The 22,162-nt window shown below is 34.3% G+C and overlaps 1 protein-coding gene and 1 long non-coding RNA gene across 2 annotated transcripts in view; one reads left to right on the forward strand and one right to left on the reverse strand.

The window, feature by feature from the left end:
• LOC118195337 (uncharacterized) overlaps positions 1 to 22,162 on the reverse strand; it is a 116,486-nt gene that overhangs the window by 35,212 nt on the left and 59,112 nt on the right. The gene's annotated exons all lie outside the window — the stretch shown is intronic.
• LOC118195336 (uncharacterized) lies at positions 17,186 to 20,833 on the forward strand. The gene is made up of 3 exons (XM_085818710.1): positions 17,186 to 18,059; positions 19,253 to 19,606; positions 20,598 to 20,833. The coding sequence occupies exons 1-2, from the start codon at positions 17,186 to 17,188 to the stop codon at positions 19,594 to 19,596; spliced, it is 1,218 nt and encodes a 405-aa protein (XP_085674836.1). The 3' UTR covers positions 19,597 to 19,606; positions 20,598 to 20,833.

Genomic DNA, 22,162 nt, shown 5'->3' on the forward strand with positions numbered 1-22,162 from the left:
TTAATATAAGGCCCATCTTCCACGTTTATTATTTTAAAGTTAAATTAGAGTTTAGTTTTATTTTTATACTTTTACGTTTTGACCCCAAGTAGCGGGTCTGTGTATTTCCGAAGTACGGAAGTTATTGTAAATAGAGAAAAATAAAGGGTTTTGTATACCCTTCTTGTGTATCCTGTCTACTTCCCCACAATTAGTGAACATAGCTTTAGTAAGCTCTCTGTTCCGAGTCAGGTCCTTGCATGTTCCCGAAGAAGGTAAGACGGAACATTGATCCTGATAATAACATAGTCATAGAGTGAAGTCCACACACAGCGCTCAAAATTAGGATTTGGCTCAACGAATTCTTGACAAACAATGTATTAAATTAACATTATTAATTAATTAGTAATTATCTTAATTATTAAAATTATTAATTAGTAATATTAATTATTAATTAATCAATAGAAATTAACAGCAATGAAGATTTGTAACTGAAAAAGAGAGAGAGAAATGGTAAATGAATGAAAAATCAAGAAATCGTTATAATATTTGTTTTATTTGTTCATGCAGTTTCTACGAAATATCATTTATTTCGCGCTCACCGCGTTATTTGTAGATTCAGACAACTTGTTGCCAAAGCATACCTTAACTTTCTCAGAAGAACAATGAATATTTATTATCATTATAATTTTTGAAACAGACAAGAAAAAACAATAAAGGAACATAATAAAAGCACGCAAAGGCTTAAAGAGAAGAACAGAAAAAAAATTACTAAAATTATGGAAAGAAATTGAAACCAGTTAGAGATTGTACTTTTTTATATGTTGGCAAAGTTGTTGTTTCAAATGGCCCGAAACTCGCAATTTAATGCTTTCACCGGCAATGGTTTACCCATCGGTTATTTAGCCGTCTCATACTGAAAACGCAGCTCTTCTTCGCATATGCTTGTTGTGACTTTATTATTATGATATTTTTATTATTATGATATCAAGAATCAAGGAAATCTTCCGTCGCTTTTTAATTTCTTTTCAAAATTTTTGAATGATGACTGTCCTCTTCTAAATTGATTCTGATCCTTGTGTTTCGATTGAAAATTTAATTTAAAAGACCTTCTTAGAGATTTCATCTTTGAGTGCGGAAGGCATTATTTTATATAGTTTTTATTTTACTTTGGCTTTCTAAATTTTTACCCTATTTGATGAACCATTCTTTTGATGTAATTTATCTTTCTATTTAATTTTATCTTTGATGATGTGGAACTAAAAGCATAGCCTAGAGTACTCCGTGAACTTGACTTGAAGAAACTTGACTTGATCCTTGAAGCTCATAGAGCACCACAGAAGACGATTTATTTTACATTCCCCAGAACGGGAAAATTTCGTCCAGTTTTGATGAAGAGAACCACGGCTGGTGAGTCTGTGGGTCTCCCGTCCTTCTTTCTCCTGCCACTATACCGCTTGAGAGGACTTTCGGTTTACAGTGAATTTTGAATGTTCCCATGCCGCAGAGACACTATACACTTCAAAACACTTCCGACTTCTTTGGGATTCGTACTCGAGCCCAAAGATACAGCTGCCAGAAACACCAAACACTATACCATAATAATGCACCAATTTAGTGACGAGATGTCGCGAAAGTTAGATCACGGAACTTTAGACTTTTCTTTTCGACATTGACAGAACAGCTGACTCACTGGTTCAGATGCGTTCTCTTCAGCGTGTGAACATGGAAAGAAAGTGCGTGGTGGGGACTGTTGAGATTTGAGCACTGCATACTGACGTGCTGACATTATCGAGTACAATGTGCTCATAGTTATAATGTGCACTGACCGTTATTATACAATTTAAAAGGAAACAAAATTGATGCTGCAGATGCTATCTTACCAAGAATTTTGCAAATTAGTAATATGTTACTCACTTCTGCTAATTCAATACATATTTCAATTACTTTTCACTATTATGCTATAGGTTAGGCATACAAATATAATAGACACGGGTACATATGTAATGAAATATGTACAATTATTTATACATTACAGATCATGAAGCAAAGCAAATTACAAATTAAATTAATAAAATCGTGCATAAATACATTTTCCGTTTACATTATGCAGACACTAATAGCAAGTTATGCTGGCGAAATAGCAGGCTCATATATCCATATTATGAACTAATAGTCATTTCAAAGACATCAAATGAGTGCTGTACTCAAGCAATTTCATTAACATAGATAATGTCCTGTTAGATACTAAAGAAATTAAATAAATGCAATACATATGAGCGCAGATTGATTTACGGAACGTACATTATTACAGATAATACCTGTTTGTAGTGCTCCTTGGTAAGGCAAAAAAATAATAAAAATTTATATGCATATTGTGCTCGATGCCAAATTTTATTACAAGAAAAAATCAAGTAAGGTACACCTTGCACACAAAAAAAAAGTTCTATATCTCTCGTTCTACTGCGCAGATTGATGAAAATTAACTCACATTTTTCATGTCCTTGAAGGCAAGACTTAGGATGCATATTAGATTTATATATAGCGTTAGGATACATATTAAATTTATATATAGCACCATTACAACATAGGCATTCTGACACAAAATCGGACTTTTCTGAAGTGACATAACGATTTTTTTCCATATTTCAATTCTTCGACTTAAATTATGCCAAAGTGCCAAGTTTGGGAAAAATCGCACAGATAGTTTCTAAAAAATTAACTCTCAACATTTTAGCTCCTCCCTGTTAATTGAATTTGGTATATATTTATTAATAACTCTCTTTTTACTAAATTTACTTAATTCCTTTTTTCAAAGTTCAAAATTTAGGATAAGTCCAAATAAAATTCGCAGCTATTTTAGGATTTGTTTTTAAATTTGTATTTTTAATGACTTTATAAATTTTTCGAAAGCATTTTTGAATTCAAAATTTACAAAAATGGATGTTAATTTATATATCGTCGCATTTTGAATTTGATATAATTTTTATAAGTGATAATAACCCCAAATGTGCTTTATGCAATTTGTTAAAATTGTGTGAATGTATGAACAATTAACCTTTTTTTCCCTCTCGTGCTCAATGAAAAAAAGGAAACAATAGGTTGCTATAAATTAAGAATTTCGCCAAGTGAATCATTCTTGGCGCAAATTGAAAAAAGTGCGCCAAGGTAAGTTTTTAAATTTCTCGTTATGTTTCTCACCATATTTTACAAACTTTAAAATTTGGGAATAATTTGAGTCGTAGAACCGAAATATGTTGAAAACTCAGAATGCCGCTTCAGAAAAAGTCCGATTTTGTGTCAAAATACCTATGTTAGAACAAAGCCATATATAAATCTAATATATATCCTAAATCGCGCTACCGAGGTATGAAAAACGCAGTTTCGTCAATCGACCCTGTATGGCGGGAGATATTGAACTGTTCCGTGGGGGCAAGGTGCACACTCTTAGTACAAAATTGAATAAATAGACAACGTCAATAAAATTTAACTGCGATTAAATATTCAGCGTAATACAATGTGGATTAATCATAGTAATAAACCTTATTCGCCGAAAGTGCCTTATGCCAGAAGGGCTATTAATTTCGTTCTGGCATTTTGCTTTGATTAACTATGAACGGCGAATCACGTTTTAAATTCTTGTCACCAAATATTAGAGCCTTGTATTATATTTAAAGAAATTAAATAATGGAAAATCTGCATAAATGTATGTATGTTTCTGCATTGTGATAAAACAATGGTACCTAGAGCCATAAAATTTTGAATAACGTAAGTTTCCACCCAAATGTGGGCATCTGGAAGCTGAGAAATGACAGATGACATCGCTGAGGTGTTAGGTAAAGTATATAATAATTCTCATATTTCATACCTTGCCTAAAAATATATCATTGTATAGAATGAGAAATGCGCTTTAGGCAAAGAATGAAAAAAGGTCATGATAAGCTATTATTTAGAACACTTTCATGAATGAAAAATACAAATGTTATTTTTTAAAAATAATGAAAGACTGCCAATAAACAACTTTTATTCTACATACGAAAAAAAAAATAGTTAGAGGACCTTGGCATACATAATAAATTTGTATTCTCTATCTGACTGGAAATCAATAAGATCTACCTGACAACGGAAATTAAATTCAGAAAAATAATAGGTTTCACAATAATATATTAAAAAATACCTTTTTGTTTTTTCTGGCAGGGCTCACAAAGGTGGATGTACAGTTCAATATTATTCCGCGTAACATTTTTGTATTTGTTTTAATGTTCCTTCAACATTCTGTCTTCAAATTAAATTCATGGAGTACGTTAATAAGTGACAAACTTCTTTTTTCACAGAATAAATGTTTTCCATAACCATCACATCATAGCAATTCAGCAACCAATAGTCCTTGGGTTCCTTCTTAGCCGTCAAATTGGCATTTTTACATCATTTATTAACTTCCGGTAAGTATAAGGTAACCAAAAAAGTTCTTGCCGTTTCCGATATGACATTGCAAAAGTGTACCCCAACATAAAAATAGTCGCCAAACCTGGCGATGGAGTGGTTAGGATAAGAGTCCGGACATTGACCAAGAATATAAAAGCGCGTTTCATCGGTACTTCAAACATCACATTTTCTCGTTTTAACATTTTCATTTCGGACTTTTGAACTCATAGAGTGAAATCCGGATTTTTGCTCTCTCTGCTTGATTCTCTTGTAAGTAGGATTTTTCATATACGACAAACCAGATAGCCAGCAGAATGTCGATCGATAACAAAGGCAAATGCCTCAATAAGCCGAAGCCTTCTTCTGATTTAGATAACGATGTTCAACAAATTGTTCAGCACATTCAAGAATTAAAAGATGCCATAGAAAAAGTACAACAACTTCCGATCACACGAGAAAGCGTTCAAGTCCGTCGTTCTATGCAGTATGAATTAAAAACCCAGGAAAAGAAGCTTTACTCATTTATTCCTAAACGAGATGTCGATAAAATTATCGCGCAATTCCCACCATCCGCTAGCAATAGCACACAAGACTGGTCAACCGTAAAGCCGGCTAAAAGATCGCGTCGTGATAGCGGATCATCCTACAGTTCACAAACTATTAGCACATCCTCACGTTTCGATTCACTAAATAACGAAGAAATGCTCGATGCCAACAATGATGATATAGATATGACTCCACAAGTTGAAAAGCCGAAAAAAACCTACCAGCCCATACCCGAAAGATACTAAGATACCACCGATAGTGATCACACATATTAAAAACACTAACTGGCCAGAAATACGAAAACACATTAAGGAAAATTTAAAAATTTCTATGCTCGAAACCAAAATTGAAGGAGAAAATATCAGAGTGCAATTTTTTAACGAAGACGATTTTCGCACGGTACAAGATTATCTCGAAAAAGCTCCAATCCCATTCCACACATTCCTTCTCACTAAAGAAAAGAACTTAAAAACAGTCATTAAAGGTTTAACTGCACAGACCCCAATAGAAGAAATAAAAGAAGAGCTCAAATTACATGGAATCACTGTCTTAAAACTTCACCAAATTCAAAGAATGCGAGATGGAATTCCCGCATTGCTGCCGATTTTCTACCTTGAAACCCCAAGAACGGCGCAGGAGAAAGAAGTTTTTAATATAACGCACATTAGTGACATGCGAGTGCGAATAGTCGGTTACAACACAAGACCCGGCCCGGTACAGTGTTACCGCTGTCAACGCTATGGCCACACTCAGAGAGCTTGTCATAATCAGCCGCGATGCGTCAGATGTTTAGATAAACATCAATCGTTTCAATATCCTATCAAGGAAAAGAAAGAAAATTCCTGCAAGATGTGTGCTTTATGGTGGTTTTCATGCTGCTACAAGCGTTGATTGCCCGGAACACCCCTGCAGAAAATATCGCCCGAAACAGAAAATTCCGCAAAAAAAAGATTTCCCAAATTTCATTCAACAAAACTCCGAACAGCAAAAAACAGAAGATACTAGTAAAAAAACCTACGCAAATGTTACAGCGAATAAAGAAAATGAGAACGGAAAGACCAAAATTTCAGATGTTAAAAACCTTGATGAATTTAAATCTTTAATCTTCAAACTAAAAGACTTGTATCACAAACTTACAAAAGTCACCAACGAAAGTGAGAAACTTGATTTTGCTCTGCAGGCACTCGAACTGTTTGTTTAAGATCTATTTTGAGCTAAAGAGGCCAGATGAAGACGTAGCCGAGCGGTATAGAGCTTGGAACTTTTTGCTCCACGAGATTGCAGGTTTGGTCCCAACCGGACCAGATAAATTTCAAATGGGACTTGTAATTATTATTTCTACTTCTTTATTTACTCCAGAATTTTTACTTTTCTTTTATATATTACAGTTTATTTAATGTGATTTAACTTTTTTACAAAATTGTTTTGAAATTTAAAACATGTGAAGTAAGTGAATGATGAAATTTCCAGTATTTATGCCAAAGATTATTGCCAAAAAAGCTTTTATTAAAGCTCCTGAAGTTCCCCATGATGTATTCGAAGTGAAATATATTAGTAGAAGTCTCACGACTGGTACTACTTAAAAGTACGAAGATCCAAGATCCAACTTCAAACATTCTCCCAGACTCAAGTCACCGTCCCACGGACACAATACCCTTCACGTACAATTACATTCTCAATTGCCATTCTCACGGCACTATTTCAGCAGAGCTGGTAACGTCGCGCTTCGCGTGATGTACCAGCAATAATTCATTATTGTTATTGGTATTGGTACTTCAAACATACCCTGTCCTTCTGCAGCAGCCCCAGACATGGCTTGCTGATCACCGAAGCTCAGGGCTTCACTTCTCTTTTTCTTTTGCAAGGTTATATCTGCTAGAGAAGCTTCCTTTTTGGACTTTTACATACATCAGGACCCTAAGGGGACTCATTCAGGAATCCGGAAAGAGCAGGAGTAGTGCATCTCCCGCTGCATGCCAGAATAACCAATAAAGTATCAAAGTATCACTTCAAACATACACATAAGGATATTAAGAAAATTCAGGTAGTGCAAAATAAGTTTCTTCGCACAATCACTGGTGCCCCATGTCACATCCGAAATAAAAGTCTTCTTTTCGACCTGAAACTTGAACCCATTCAAGATTTCAACTACAGAATTAATGAACATTTCTTCGCAAGAGTTTTGATAAACAACCCAGGGAACTTCGCCGAAATCCTACGAAATCCTGAGCGAAGGCAAGCTTCTACGCCCAATCGCCGCCCACCTACTGCAAGAAAATCAGACCAGCCAATGAGTGTGCAGATAGCCTCCTGTGGTCGTCGGAACTCTTTACCGTTAATTAATGCACCGCAACTGACTACAAAGTAATTTTAAGACTGTTTATTCCTTTATTGTGATTTTTGACATACTGCACTTTACATGCCACCGCTTAGGCAGGCAATATCCGACCCCTAGCAGTCTAGAAAGTAACAGCCATGTAACAGACGTAACAGACGATGAGGCCCTGAGAGCAGCCATAGAGAGTGACAGTAGCCAAACATGTGGTGAGCTTGCTGCAAACTTCCAGGTATCTAATAAAATTATCAGACTCCATTTGCATCGCATAGGAAATGCTTAAAAGCTGGGCAAGTGGTTACCCTTGTCACTGTCTGATGCGAACAAGCAACAACGTGCACTATGAGCTCCTGCCAGTGGGCCAATTTATCACGGCAGGCCTTTAATTGCAGCCGTTCGAACGTGTGTATCAGACACTGATGCATAAAAAGCCAGCATTGGTCAATCGTAAGGGTGTACTTCTCCTCCATGACAATGTGAGGCCGCATGTAGCACGGGAGGCCAGGGACACCCTCCAGCGACTGGGCTGGGAAACATTACCCCGTAAACCATAGTCCCCATACTTCGGACCAACAGACTACCAGCTTTTCCATTCCCTGAGCAACCATTTTTGTGGTAAATCCTTCAACAACCGGCCAGACCTTGAAAAGGCCCTCACGGGTTTCTTTCCGTCTAAGACTCCAGAGTTTTAATGCGATGGCATCGCACAGCTAGCCACTCGTTGGCAAAAGGCACCGGATACCGAAGGTGATTACTTTGAGGATTAGCGGTAATTATTATTTGTTTTGTGATTTTTATCTTTTTGGCTGTCCAAAATGGCAAGAACGTTTTTGGTTACCTTGGTAGTTTCGTTTATTCAAAAAGAATCGCAGATGTATTTTATACTTTGCCAATTTGTCATTTGGCATTCCATAAAATGCCTAGGCCAATGTGCCGAAATGTATAATCCTTACATATATATCCTTTCAGTTTTGGGCATTCTATAAAATGCCTAGGCATTCTATAGAATATCGGATTTCATACTTTGTCGGTAACATATAGTATATGAATTTTAAAAAGTAAGAATAAATATAAGTATACAATATTTATTTTATTTTATTTTTATTTAATGTAAAAGAATAAGATTTTTAAGATATTTCCAATATTGTTATCAAGTTCAGAATGAAATTTTCCTCAAAATTAAATCTTATAAGAAACATGTATTTGTTCTAAGATTATCTCAGGAACGTGCCTTTGGTCTAGATGAGCAGCTCCCAGCATATTTTTCTTTCGTGAAGTCCTTAATAAAATTTTGTAATTAGAAATACAATAGCCCTTATCACTCCCTTCAAAAGCTATAAGATGCCATCTCTCATACGGAATTCTTGTAATATACACTCTTTTGCAAAAACATCGAGCACCAAGAAGGACTTTTGCGATCGTGACGAAATTTGGTATGCAAAAAGAACTTGATCGAACATGCAAATAATCAAAGTTTCAAGACAAATAAACAGGAATTACGATCACAGTGCGCATTTCTAGTGCGCAATTTGCAAAGTATAAAAGTAACAGAGGACGAAAATTTATCATTTTTTGTTGCTGCCATTGTAATTCCGTAAAGAAGCAACTAAAGATGGCATTACGATTATATCGAAGACCTTACAGACAACTAAACGACGTCGAATGTGGTCGCATTGTAGGGTTGCGTGAAGCTGGGTGGTCATACCGAGTAATAGGCCGCCACCTGCAGCGTACAGACACTGCTGTGCAAAGATGTTGGCAAAAATGATTGCTACAAGGAAATTGCCGACGAAATGAAGGCTCTGGAAGGCCAAGGAGCCCAAATGCGAGGCAAGATAGAATGATTATTCACCAGGCCCGAACCGCTCCATCGGTATCATTGCCGATTATTAAGCGCACTACAGCCACGTGTATACCTCCCGTGGTACCGTCCATCATCTCACGGCGCTTGTCTGAGGCGGGTTACGCTCACGGAGGCATTTAAGACATTTGCCTTTGATCCCACAACATCGGGGGAGTCGTCTGGAGTGGTGTGGCAGCCGATCATCATGGCTGCCCTCAGACTGGCATCCTATAATATTCAGCGATGCACTCTTGAAGCAGATGACCACCGTATTCGTGCCTGGAGAGGACGGGGCCAGCGGTTCCAATCAGCCTTTGTTTTACAAAGGCGTACAGCCATAACCCCTGGTGTGATGGTGTGGGGCGCTATTTCTTGTGACAGCAGGTCATATTTAGTCATCCTCTGTACATCTTTAACAGATCTATGATATGTTGATACCATCCTGCGCCAGTAGCATTGCCCTTCATGCCACGTCATCCTGGAACCATCTTCCAACAAGATAATGTCAGGCCATATACCGCTTGCATATCTCTGGACTGTATCCGTACGGTTGATACTCTTCCTTGGCCAGCAGAGTCACCAGATCTTTCACCAATCGAACATGTCCGGGGCATGGTAGGCCGCCAGTTTCGGGCACCACAAAATATCGCTGCTCTAGAGCGACAACTGATGAATGCCTGGTAGAATGTGTCGCGGGATGACATTAGGAGCCTCTACCACTCCTTGCCTCGACGAATTCAAGCATGCATTGCCGCCAGGGGCGGTTCGACTAACTACTAATTTGGACACTCAGTGGGTGATTGTAAACCGTGAACAGGTACTATGACCTTGATTTTTTTAATAATTTTATTATCTGTGTATGGAGACATACACAGATTAAATTTCATCAAAAACAACCACTTCATTCATGGTGCCTCGATTTTTTTTTTTTTTTTTTTTTTTTTAAGAGTGTACTTTGCTATTATATTAGTTTAGAACTTTTAGGAAATTGGCATCTCTTTTGCGTGTACATAATGATGAAAAGGATAGGTGGTGAAACTGTATTTAGACTCCAATGGGGAATGTAAGATTATGTGTCTTTCGTGGTGTTGTGTGGTACGGAATGCTGATTTGGCTGTAGCGTTAGAAAACATGAGCGGCGGTAAGAGCTGATTGTAGTGCAAAGTTGCAGTACCAGACAGTATCCATCATGTAGTCATGCATCAAACTAGCCACATTAGTAACTACAGTACACCACATAATAGAACCGTTACTACTAACTGCACATATTATGCCAAAGCTATAGACAACACTCAGTACACTATCCCACTCAGAAATGGTTTCATGAAATTGTAACAGCTGCACTAATACCATAAAATGAACTTTGCACTAGTTTTATAAGGAAGACAGCTATTGAAAACAACATTTGATTAAAATACTATATAATACGCGCATATTTTCACTTTTATATTTGGAAAACGTCTATTTTATCCCTTTTTATCTTTACTTTTTAAAATTTCACAGGCAACGTGGTAAAATTTCAATATGGCAGACATCTTACAAAGCTATGATGCCATTGAATTTGGCTGAGTTTATTCACCCACCAAGTCTCACAGCTTGTCAACACATTCTAAAGCCTCTCCATTCCTGTTCTTGCTATTTCATCTTCCCTTTGAACCGATCTAAAACATGTTTGCCCTAGAGGCAGAAAGTTTCTTAGTGCATTTAATATGTGATGGTAATACCAAAAACAAAATAACTTATTTATTTTAATTTTTTTACCTATCTGAAATTTAAAATTGTGAATTTGAGAATATTGATTTTGTAAAAAGCTAAACTATAGTCAAATAAATATTTGTCAGAATATTTTTATTCCCCTGAAGAAGAGAAACTGTGGTCAGTTTCAAATTGTACAGAAGTTCATAAAAGTGAACATCGATCTAAAATTGATTTTTGATCAGTTTAAAAAAATGAAAGAATTTGTATTAAAAAAAGAAAGAAAAAGAGGGAAAATATCTGAAAGATTTCAGATTCTATATTACGCCCAAAGGGACATTTTTTAATGTTTTGTGTTTTACCTTTATTTATTAAATATCATGTTCTTCGCACTGAAACTATAAAATTCAAGTCAACAACAATATCGCAAAATATTTAAAAAGGACATATCTTTAGAATTTTCGATACACAGTTTCGCGTACTGGAAATATTTTTTTATTCCGTAGAGTGTTGTCATTGCTTGCTTTGAAATCGTTGAATCTGTTAATCAAAAATTCGTTAAAATTTTACAAATTATGAAATATATAATAAAACCAATTCCAAATACCCAATTTGGGCTTCCAGATGCCCGTATTCGAGTGGAGGACTACATCGTTCAAAATTTGCTGTCTCTAAATACCGTTGTTTTTTCACAATGCGAGAAACATACTTACATTCATGCAAATTCTTCATTATTTAATTTCTTTGAATATAATGCCGGGCTCTAATATAATGCTTTTAATATAATGTAGGGCTCTAATACAATGCTTTAAATATAATGCAGAGTGGCAACAATTTGAAAAGGAAAGCGCCATTTTATAGTGGACAACTCAAAATGCCAAAACGAAAGTAGTAGCCTTTCTGGGCAAATTTTTCTTTTGGGCTAATGAAAAAAAAAAAAAAAAAAAAGGAATGAGAATTTACATTACTTTTTCTTCCACTCATCCTTTCTTAAAATACACTAAATCAACCACAGGTCATTATATAACATCCATTTAATTTGAACTGAAGTAAAAATTATCTTATTCCTTTCAGTTCTAACTAGTATTCATAGAAATGAAACGTATTCAGTTGAAAAATTATAACTACAACAAATAAGATAAAAAAAATAAGAACTGTAATTTGCAGGGAAAAAGCTAAAAAATATAATTTTCCATGCACTTAAAAGAAAAATCTATTTCTGTGTATTTCCAGGCTATCCGTTAATATTGCAGTGCAATGCATACTTTTATTTAAAGGGAAGCTACTATTTCCTCAGGATTAACGGTTTAAAAAATGTAACATTTCTGAAAAATTCCATATCAATCTCGCAAAGAAAAATTATAATTATACACATACAGTTTTGGAATAATTGCTTGTCTTGTCAACTAGACGCGAACATGAGTGCACATCCTCTTAAAAACGGATAATACGCATTATGAAATGGAGAGAAAGTTTTCTGTCTCATTTGGAAGGTTTAAACTTACCGAATTATCAAATTTTTCTTTGTTTTTTTAAAGCCAATTGACCTGGTTTTAGTCTTCAACTCAATTGTATATAAGGAGCTTAGACATCATTTTTGAGCATATTTCTTCCGTAAGCATTATGGGAACATCCAAGGTAAGTTCTCTAACTAGCTTCTCTTTCTGTATCCTGTAGAGTGGTTAATAAACTAATATAATTCCTTTTATCGAACTTTAAAAATTATCACTCTTTTATCTCATTTGTATTCAATACTTTTCTTTTTACGGAAATTAATACAATAATTCACACCGAAATGAAGTCTTTCCTTAAACTATTATAAATTTCAATCAGGTTTTCTTTTAACATGAATCCCCAAAGGCTGTTTGATGACTGCATTTAATTATGGAACAGTTTTTTATTCCTTCCCATACAGACAGAGAATGATTTAGAGTACCTTATTAGATTGAAATGTTGCAAAATATGACTCTAAACAAAATCTGAGAAACTTTTTTCTCCTGCTACAAAAATTGTTAGGGTAAAAAATATTTTTAATATTTTATATAACCAATCTCAGCAACAAAGTTTTGATTCTTCCACCTGCTATTCTTTCCTGTGTTAAATTAAGTGCAAAACGTTTAATATTGTGGCTAGTAATACAATTTGCGCCAAAGGTAAGTTTCTGAAAGGGTCTTCCATGCTCTGCAAAATATAATCATTACACCCGATATTTTTTTGAATTTATACATGATATGCATAACTGCTGCAAGTCAATTAAATGCGTGTAAGTCTACGTAACATAAGGACTCTAATAATAATAAAAAATTTTGTTTTTATAAATTAAATTCGTATCGTAAACTTCATCATATTTTTCCTTTTAAAAGGCATAAAAAAGTAAAGGTAGCTTTTAAATATAATATTGCCTGGGCAGTTTCTTGATAGAGTAGTGTAGAATGCTTCATTTTGAATCAATTTTCATCGGACATAAATATATATCTTCTTATTTCTGTATGTTTGAAAGGAAAAACATAATTAATGGTATCTTAGTAAAGTAGAAAAGAGCACTCAATTAAAGCAATTTTTGCCCCATGGTTAAGTTCAAAAAAGAAGACTTAACTTAGGAAACTGAACCCATTAACGTAAGAACTGAATGAAGAGGAATTAATAGTGCTAATCCATTTGAAAGCATCGAGCTTCTAAATTTTAGATCTCATAAAAATAAGTGTAAATATTTTATTTAAAGTCAGTTGTTTCTAAGAAATGAGTGAAAATATTTAATTTTAAAATATTAAGTCATTTCGATGAATTTTTCCATTTAACAGCTTCTAAATGATTAAACCGCTAAAAATCCATAGAATGCATTGTAGACCAGTTTCAAAATGTCCCTTACTTCTGTTTTCGCTAACGCAACTATTCCGGCTCTGCTTAACTCTTGCTTACGTGTATAGAATTTCTTAGCATTATTTTCGTTTAAAATTTAATTTAAATTGAATCCTACTTTAACTTCAACAAAATTAACACATTGTGAGTAATAATGAATAATAAGGTTTGGAGACATATTTTTTCTACGGGACCCGCCTGTAATTTAAATTCTCTTTTAACTACTGAAATTTTATTGTAAGTTGAATTTTATTCATTTTTTAAGTTAAATCATACTGTAATAAGCTTACTCTGTAAATTAAATCCTATTTTAACTTAGAACAGGTTAACAGGAATTTATCGCATTTGCCAGTTGATCGAAGTGATGGGGTAACGGACGGTGGTCACCTCACCAGTGGGCTCAGTCCTGAATAAACAGAGATATACAGGTTGTTTATGGTCCTTAAAGGTCTTTCTGTCACCAAAGAGAAAGACTTTTAATTTGAAAAAAATGGACAGGTATTCAAAAATGTTCTTCACTCAAGAAAGCATTTTCTGTTACATTTACAATTAATCTTTCTGAATACGACAATTATATAATAATTTTTATTTAACGTATACTTTTGAATTAAAATTTAACATAAAAATTCCTCAGTGATAAGAAATTAGAAAACAATTGCATTGGATAGAACAATAGGCTAATGTAGAACTAAGCTAATAATAAAATAATTGCTCTAGGCAGAACATCACTGGCAAAGTTAGAGAATGTTCATGAAATGTTTTTGAACTACTCTGACAAAAAAAAAAGCATCAATTTCTGAAAATTTCTGTGTTGACAGCCATTGCATGATTTACAGAATCAACAGACGTAATTTTAAATTCCTCTTCTGTTAAGAAGTTGAATTATCCTTTTCTTTCTTTTCCAAATTTACAGTTACTTTTCCTTTTTATTTTTTACACTAATTTTCTTTCCCAACTTATAAGGTATCTTTCCCGTTTTCCTAGCGTGCCTTCGTGGTGTAGTGGTTCTGCATGCTGGGCCGGTATTCCAGAGGTCCGTGGTTCGATTTGCAGCGAAGGACCTTGCTAATTTTTCATCTCTCCTGCTTCCAAGAAATCCTAATGTCTCTACAAACTAACAATTCTTCTAAGTTTTATAAATCTAACTTAAAAGCTAACAATAATTAATTTTGCTTTGCAATTTTAATTGCCTTGTGGCTCTTATCCTTCGTGTACCTGATGTTCGTTTTGAAGAACAACTTAAATATGGAAAATTTGTAATTTCTTCCTTTTTGTTCGAGTTTTAAATAATAATTTTCGAAGAAATCACCAGCTTCATTCATCACCAGTATAACATCATACCTTCCAGTCTAATTTACTAGCTTCTAGAGGAAAAGACAAGGAGTTGTATTTTTTTCTGCTATTAATAAAAATATTATTTTATAAATTGAAATGTAATACAAAAATCTATAAAAATTACTTAAGTTTAATAATTTTGCCATTTAGCTCAATAATATTGGACTTAAATCTTTATCTGATCTACTAAAAGCCAAATCATTTATAAATGTTCTGAAGAATGTTTGTTGCAATATACTTTTTATGAAAATTCTATAAAGCACTATAGATTGTGGTAAGCATTGCAACAGACATTTCATAATAAACAAAAGAAATCTTTTATGTGTATTTTAATTTTTCCTAATTCTAAGTAGGCACTATTGAGGAATGATAATCTCATTGATGCGAAAAATACTGCATCACAGAGTTGCATCAATGATGCGATTTATCACAGCATTTACTAAAGAGATTTGCTCAATCGTAGTGACTGAAGAGTGATTCCGTGCCAGTCTCGCAGCAAACTATGATCAGGGGAAGTTCTGGACAGGGCTAAAGTCGAACAACCTCTGTATCGAGGAAGGTAAGGGCAACACGGACAATCTGCATCTATGCTTTATCTTGTTTAAAGGTGGCGTGATTTAGGCCTCAAAAAGAGCTCAGCAATGGGTCTTAACACATCGGAAATGTAACGGCGACTGTCTGCATTACCAGCTATGTGAATAGGAGGTAACCCGCATATGTACCTAATGACAACCTACTGTCTGTGCTGACACTTCTCGTTCTGCACACGAAGCCCATTTCTGAATCACGATACGGGAATCTGGGGTACGAACTCACAAGATCGAGAAGACAATTTGCCTGCCCTGTCGGCAGTTGGTAGCATGGGGCGACTGAGATCTTGCATGGATGTCCAACATAACCCTCTTGAACCCATCAGTTCCATATTCTCCTGACAGTCATGAAAGTCCCGTCGAGTTTGCCTGAGCCGACTATTATGAGCAGAAATGCATGAAAAACCGTAGTCCCTATAGAACATGATCCTGCTGCGGTCGACTTCTGACACATGCTGGTAGAATTTTCTCCTCCTTAGACGAGGTATAACAGAACCTTTACATAGACAAAGTTCAAATGAGAGTTTCAAATAAGAAATCTGCTGCGCAATCTTCACGTTTATATACAATGTTTATGCCATTATTCATATCCTCTTTGTGTGTAGGCGCTAGAATGCTTAACATTCGCATATCTTCGCGTCAATGGAGTAGCAATTTTAATTACTAGTAGTGTATATGCATCAAAATATTCTAAACGTATAACAATTCAAATGAAATCTTTTATGTTATAATTAGTTATCGTCTATGCAGGTAATTTTATAAACCGTGCAACAGCATATTTATTCTTATGCATTAGAAACATTTTTATACATTATGCATGAAAATGTTTATTGATGGGTTATTAAATTTATCCTTTACTCACACAGAAAATTCTGTCAAATATTATAGGTAATATGATATCCTTTATGTTGTAGATAGGTAAAACAAGAAGAATCACTTTTACTGAAGGTAAATTTAAGTAATACATATCTATTAAAATATTTCATTTGTGAAAAGAAGTCGTAATATGTTATTTTTCTTGAAAAGATGACGCTTTAAATATTGATAATATCTATCATGTATATGATGAAATATTAAAAGCGACTAACGATAATTCGAGTAAAGCAGTTATACACTAAGTAAACAAAATAAATGAATGAAAATTTGATACACCACATGACTTCCTTGAACGGAATGTTAAGCTATACGCATTTTTTCCTGCATTTCATTTAAACTTATTTCCTCGAATTTCATTAGAGATACAATTCTCAATTAATTCAGTTCTCACTTCGGCAAGGCAAAAATACGTAAAACCTTAAAATATCTTTATCAGAAATTGAAAATATAGAAAAAGTATAAAAAACCAAATACAGTTCAAACAATTAAAAAACAATTTTTACAATTAAAATTAGAGTTTCTACGCAAAAACTTCTTCGGAACTTCACCTGGCATTAATTTTTGATCTGAGATTTATTTATACAATACTCAGTTAAACACTTGTAACAACGAAAATCTATTATAGACAGTTAGAAGTCACTAATATAGAATATTTGTTACTAAATCGATTTTGGGGACTAAAAGAAAAATTTTGCTTTTCAGATGTGGGTCACATGGACATTACTTAGCTGCTTGATTCTCTCAGTTTCTGAAGGCTATCTTAGCCGCGGAGGAGGAGGAGGAGGCAGTTATGGCGGCGGAGGCCATAGAGGCGGAGGAGGATACGGAGGTGGTGATGGTTACGGCAGTGGTGGAGGAGGTGGTTATGGTGGAGGAGATGGATATGGTCACGGGGAAGGAAATGGCCATGGAAGTGGTTACGGAAGCGGCATTGGAAGTGGTGGAGAAGGTGGCCATGGTGCTGGCGGAGGTGGAGGTGGTCACGGAAGTGGATACGAAGGTGGTGGTCACAGAGATGGTGGCCATGGAGGAGAGAAGATCTTCCTTACAGTGCCCGTTAAATCTGGTGGAGGAGGAGGAAGCTACGAAGGTGGTAAAGAAAGGTATGGTGGAGGTGGCAGTAAATATGGAGGAGGAAACAGTTACGGAGGCAGTGGCGCCGGAGGTCATGGTGCTAGTGCAGAAGGTGGTTATGCAGGTGGCGATGGGTATGGAAGCGGAAATGGTCATGGATATGGAAGTGGTGGAGGAGGTGGTCAAGGAAGCGGTTCTGGTTATGGAAGCGGCGGTGGAGGTGGTCATGGAAGCGGTAGTGGAAGTGGTTATGGAAGCGGCAGCGGAAGTGGTTATGGAAGCGGTAGTGGAAGTGGCTATGGAAGCGGTATTGGAAGTGGTGGAGGAGGTGGTGCTGGCCATGGAGGTGGCGGTCATGGAAAAAATATTTTCCTTGCAGTGCCTATTAAATCTGGCGGAGGAGGTCATGGACATGGTAAGGGGAGCTATGGAGGTAGTGCCAGCAAATATGGAGGCAGCAGCAGCGGATATTCCCTTTCCAGCATTGGAGAAGGTGGATACGGTAAATACTTCTCTAAATAAAATACTTATTTTGGAAATTTTCCAAAAATTATGTCATATTTGTAATTAAGTAACACAAATAACAGTAATAGTTACAACATATTTTTATTAATATACACGTTATGTACGAATATTACAGCATTATTGTTTCAGTAGACAGGAAAGACATTTCCAGTTTAACCCTTCGGCATTTGGAGATGAAGCAATTCGTTCTTCTCAAATAGGCATAATATCTGTCAGTCGTAAATCTGTAATCTCAGTTTGTTCGTTTGCGCCCACTGAGGTGCGTAAATAGATTGAAAGCTGAGCTCGTTCATGACCATCAAAGAGTTACTATTTCATGTAATAATACTCTAAAAGTAAAACTTTAATGTAAGAAATTTCTGTCATACAAATAAGATACGATGCTTAGAACTGAATGCTTCAGATAAATCTTGCTGAATTCTAAATAAATATCGATTTAGGTTAAAATTATTATGTTTAAAACGCAGCAAATTTTACCTACTCAGTTTATTTCCGCACTATTAGTAACTGACGTTCATAACTGCTTTATTTTTTATACTCGGATAAATTATATATATATATATATATATGTGTGTGTGTGTGTGTGTGTGTGTATGTGTGTGTGCGTATGTATTACTTAATCACAATTATTGAGCCGTACAGTTTTTCCTACATAACGGTTTTAAAAAGGAATAAATCATTTCTTCTACGTTCTATTAAGATTTATTCAAATAGAACATGAAAAACACATTAACAATAAAATTATCTCTATATTGGCTAGTATATGAAATGACTTTACATATGAAATGACTTTGCACGTTTTAGAGAATATTTTCAAAAACGTACGAATTCTGACATGTATGATTCTGGTATGAATTATCATTCAAAAAATGTAACAAAATGACTTAATCTAAAGAAAAAAAAAGTAAATCTATTTTCTTTAAATATCAGTATTAATAAAGAACAGAGAAATTATAATAGTATAATTTTTAAATATTGAAGGTGAATATTACTTATTATTAATAAGATGGATATTACTTTACATTAAAGTAAATTTCACGATCTTATTTTCGAGACAGTATCTTATTTTTGAGACAGTGTATACTTATAAAATATAAATAAAGGCGAAGCATTTAATTATATTGATCTGGTTTAAACGTGAAGTTAAAGTTAAATTATTGGATCATTCAGATGGTGCTGAATATGGAAGCGGACATGGCAAAGGTATGGCCCATGTAGGTCTCAGCCTTAAAGGTACTGGAGGTGGACATGGTAGTAGAGGTGAAGAAGGAGGCCATGGTGGAGGCTCTGGAGGTGGAAGTGGATCAGGTAGTGGATCTGGAAGTGGACAGGGCAGTGGATATGGCAGCGGATCAGGCAGCGGATATGGCAGCGGATCAGGAAGTGGACAGGGTAGTGGATCAGGAAGTGGACAGGGCAATGGATCAGGCAACGGGTATGGCAGTGGATCAGGAAGTGGATATGGTGGAGGATCTGGAAATGATGGTAAAGGAGGAAAAGGTGGATACTGGTAATCATTTCCAGGTATAATATTTATTATTTATCATTTATTCTTATCATAGTTATTTAAAATGGGTGTTGGCTTGTTAAAGTAATGATTGAATCTGATTTTTAAGCAAACTTTCAATATATATATCTAATAAAAATAAAATTAGAATTATGCATGGCTAGATAATCATTACAAAAGTATATATATATATATATATCTTACACTTCTGTAATGATTATCTTTCCATCCATAATTCTAATTTTATTTTTATTTTTATAATCAAACTTAGAATATTATAATTACAGTAATAAAGTGACCTTTCTAAAACAGGCAAAAGGGTTTAGTTATTAAATGTAGTACATATACGTAGTTTCTCTTGATGCTTACAAAACGCGGAAGTTTAATATCTGCTTTCTAAATTTTTACATAAATAGAATTATGGAAATTGTAAATATGAAAACGTAAAGGAACAGAAACTCAATTAAAGACCCTGAATTTTAACAACAGACTTAGATAGTTTATGATAAGTGCTGTTAGAAAATCAGGCAATAATAACCTTTCGCTCTTCCAAAACGTCATTGCTTTATTGTGAAAACTTGCATCTACTGTTCTTCGAAGACAAGGCTGGTCAATCGTTATTAAACAAACGTATTTTATTCTTTCTGTTTAAATGGCTTTTATATTTTACACATGGCAGCTGTCACGTATTGTAATAAATGTGCTGTTTACAATGCACTATGAAGTTTTTGAAGTCATACATTTCACAAGGATCTTAAAATAACTTGGCACTGTTCGCAGTTACTGTCAATATTTATAACCATGGTATTTTAGCGAAATTCTTAATAAGATAAATTTTGCTATAATTAAAAATATTTTAGTGGTCGTAGTTTTTCTTCACAAAACTTCATTACAGTCCAAGAAACAGCATATTTTTTTATCCTAACTTAAATATTATAGAGCTTTAAAAATTAATTAACAGATACACAGTGTAGATATTGAATGGATTCTTCTTCTTTTTCCTTTTAGAAATAATCTGACATGAGAAGTTGTTTCTCCGTTTGAAAATCATGGAGCTTCTTGCACAACTGATGTTCCTCGTAGCATTCTGACTGTTTGGTATCAGTAACTAGGATTGATAGATATTCTTGGTCAGAGATCCAAGCGAAAAAAAAAAGGATCAAAGGCATTGGGGTGGTCCTTTTTCTGTATAATTTCTTTAAACTCATGCAGTAATAAAGTGAGATTTGTAAATATTATTAAAACGGTCTCCTTATTTTTTAGTATTAATATTCAATAACTTATTTCTAAAAAAATCTTAATAATATATATTATCAGATAAGAAAAGGCATTAACTTCATCTTTAAATTTACGAGTCATAAACCAAATTAATAAACATTTACTACAACATTAGACTATGCTGTTTGTAGAATACGTAAATTTATTTTTCATGTAAAAGCTGATTAACACAGGTTTTAACAGTATTTCAACATGATTTCACAATCGATAATGATGAATTTTTAATAAAATCGTTAAAAGTATATGAATTGATAAAATATCAATTTGAGGCTTTCTAAAAGACATTCGCTGTTTAAAGTTTACTACACAGCATGTTTTTATTAATTCAGAAAAGCATTATCACCTCTATTAATAAGCACTAAAATCTTCTGAAAAGTAATTCAAAGCCTCACTGAAATTTTGAAATTATCTAATAAGCCAAGATTACAAAACGCTGTTTTGCATAAAATTTAAGCTTATTTGCTCTAAAGAAGATGAGACAACCTCATCTATTGCAGGCAAATTTCACGTTATCGCTTTAGCGTGGCATCAAAAGTAATATTCTTGTAAAATTTTAAAAACTATCCAGATAAAGAAAAATTACGAAATTTTAAACTTATAATAGAAAACGAAGTAAATGCAACACCCACATAAAAAGGTAAATTTTAGTCTCTTTTTTTCTGTTTTGTCGTATGAGTTTCACTCTATCATACTGATTGACTACACCGATATGCATAAAAATGATTCGAAACTTTCCTCGTTATAATTCAGGGTCCAAAACTAACTACTGCAAATTTAAAATGTCTATGTTATATCTTTCCTTCTATTTTTAAAATTCATTAAATGAAGAAGTATCTTAAGTATATTTATTCATTACGTTTCGAAATAAAATATTCCACAATTAATTTGATTTTTGATAAATAATCGAACTAATATTTCAGTTATCAGGTTTAAAAGGTAAAATCCATATTTCTAATTTAATTATATGAAAAATATTTTAAATATTTTGATGTCAACGCAGCAATATCATAACACAAAACGAAAATGAGATACTCATATTTTACAAATATACAAAAAGAACGAATCAACCAGTTTTGAGTTATTTTATGTTAATTAACCAATTTGTATGATATTTAACTGTTTTATATAAGTTCTCCTTTATGTTAGCTACCAGAATGCAAATTAAACAGAAGGATTTTTAAAAAGAAGGCGAACGTTTTGAATGTTTGAGATATAAAGTTTTGGGCATCGTTTGCAGCTTATTTTCTGCCTCCCAGTCCTGCCTGTTAATATTCTGGCTTTAGCATTGCTGCCAG

This window comes from Stegodyphus dumicola, chromosome 6 (assembly GCF_044657685.1).
Source record: "Stegodyphus dumicola isolate Sdum_Otavi_A_Nest chromosome 6, ASM4465768v1".
Taxonomy (NCBI): domain Eukaryota; kingdom Metazoa; phylum Arthropoda; class Arachnida; order Araneae; family Eresidae; genus Stegodyphus; species Stegodyphus dumicola.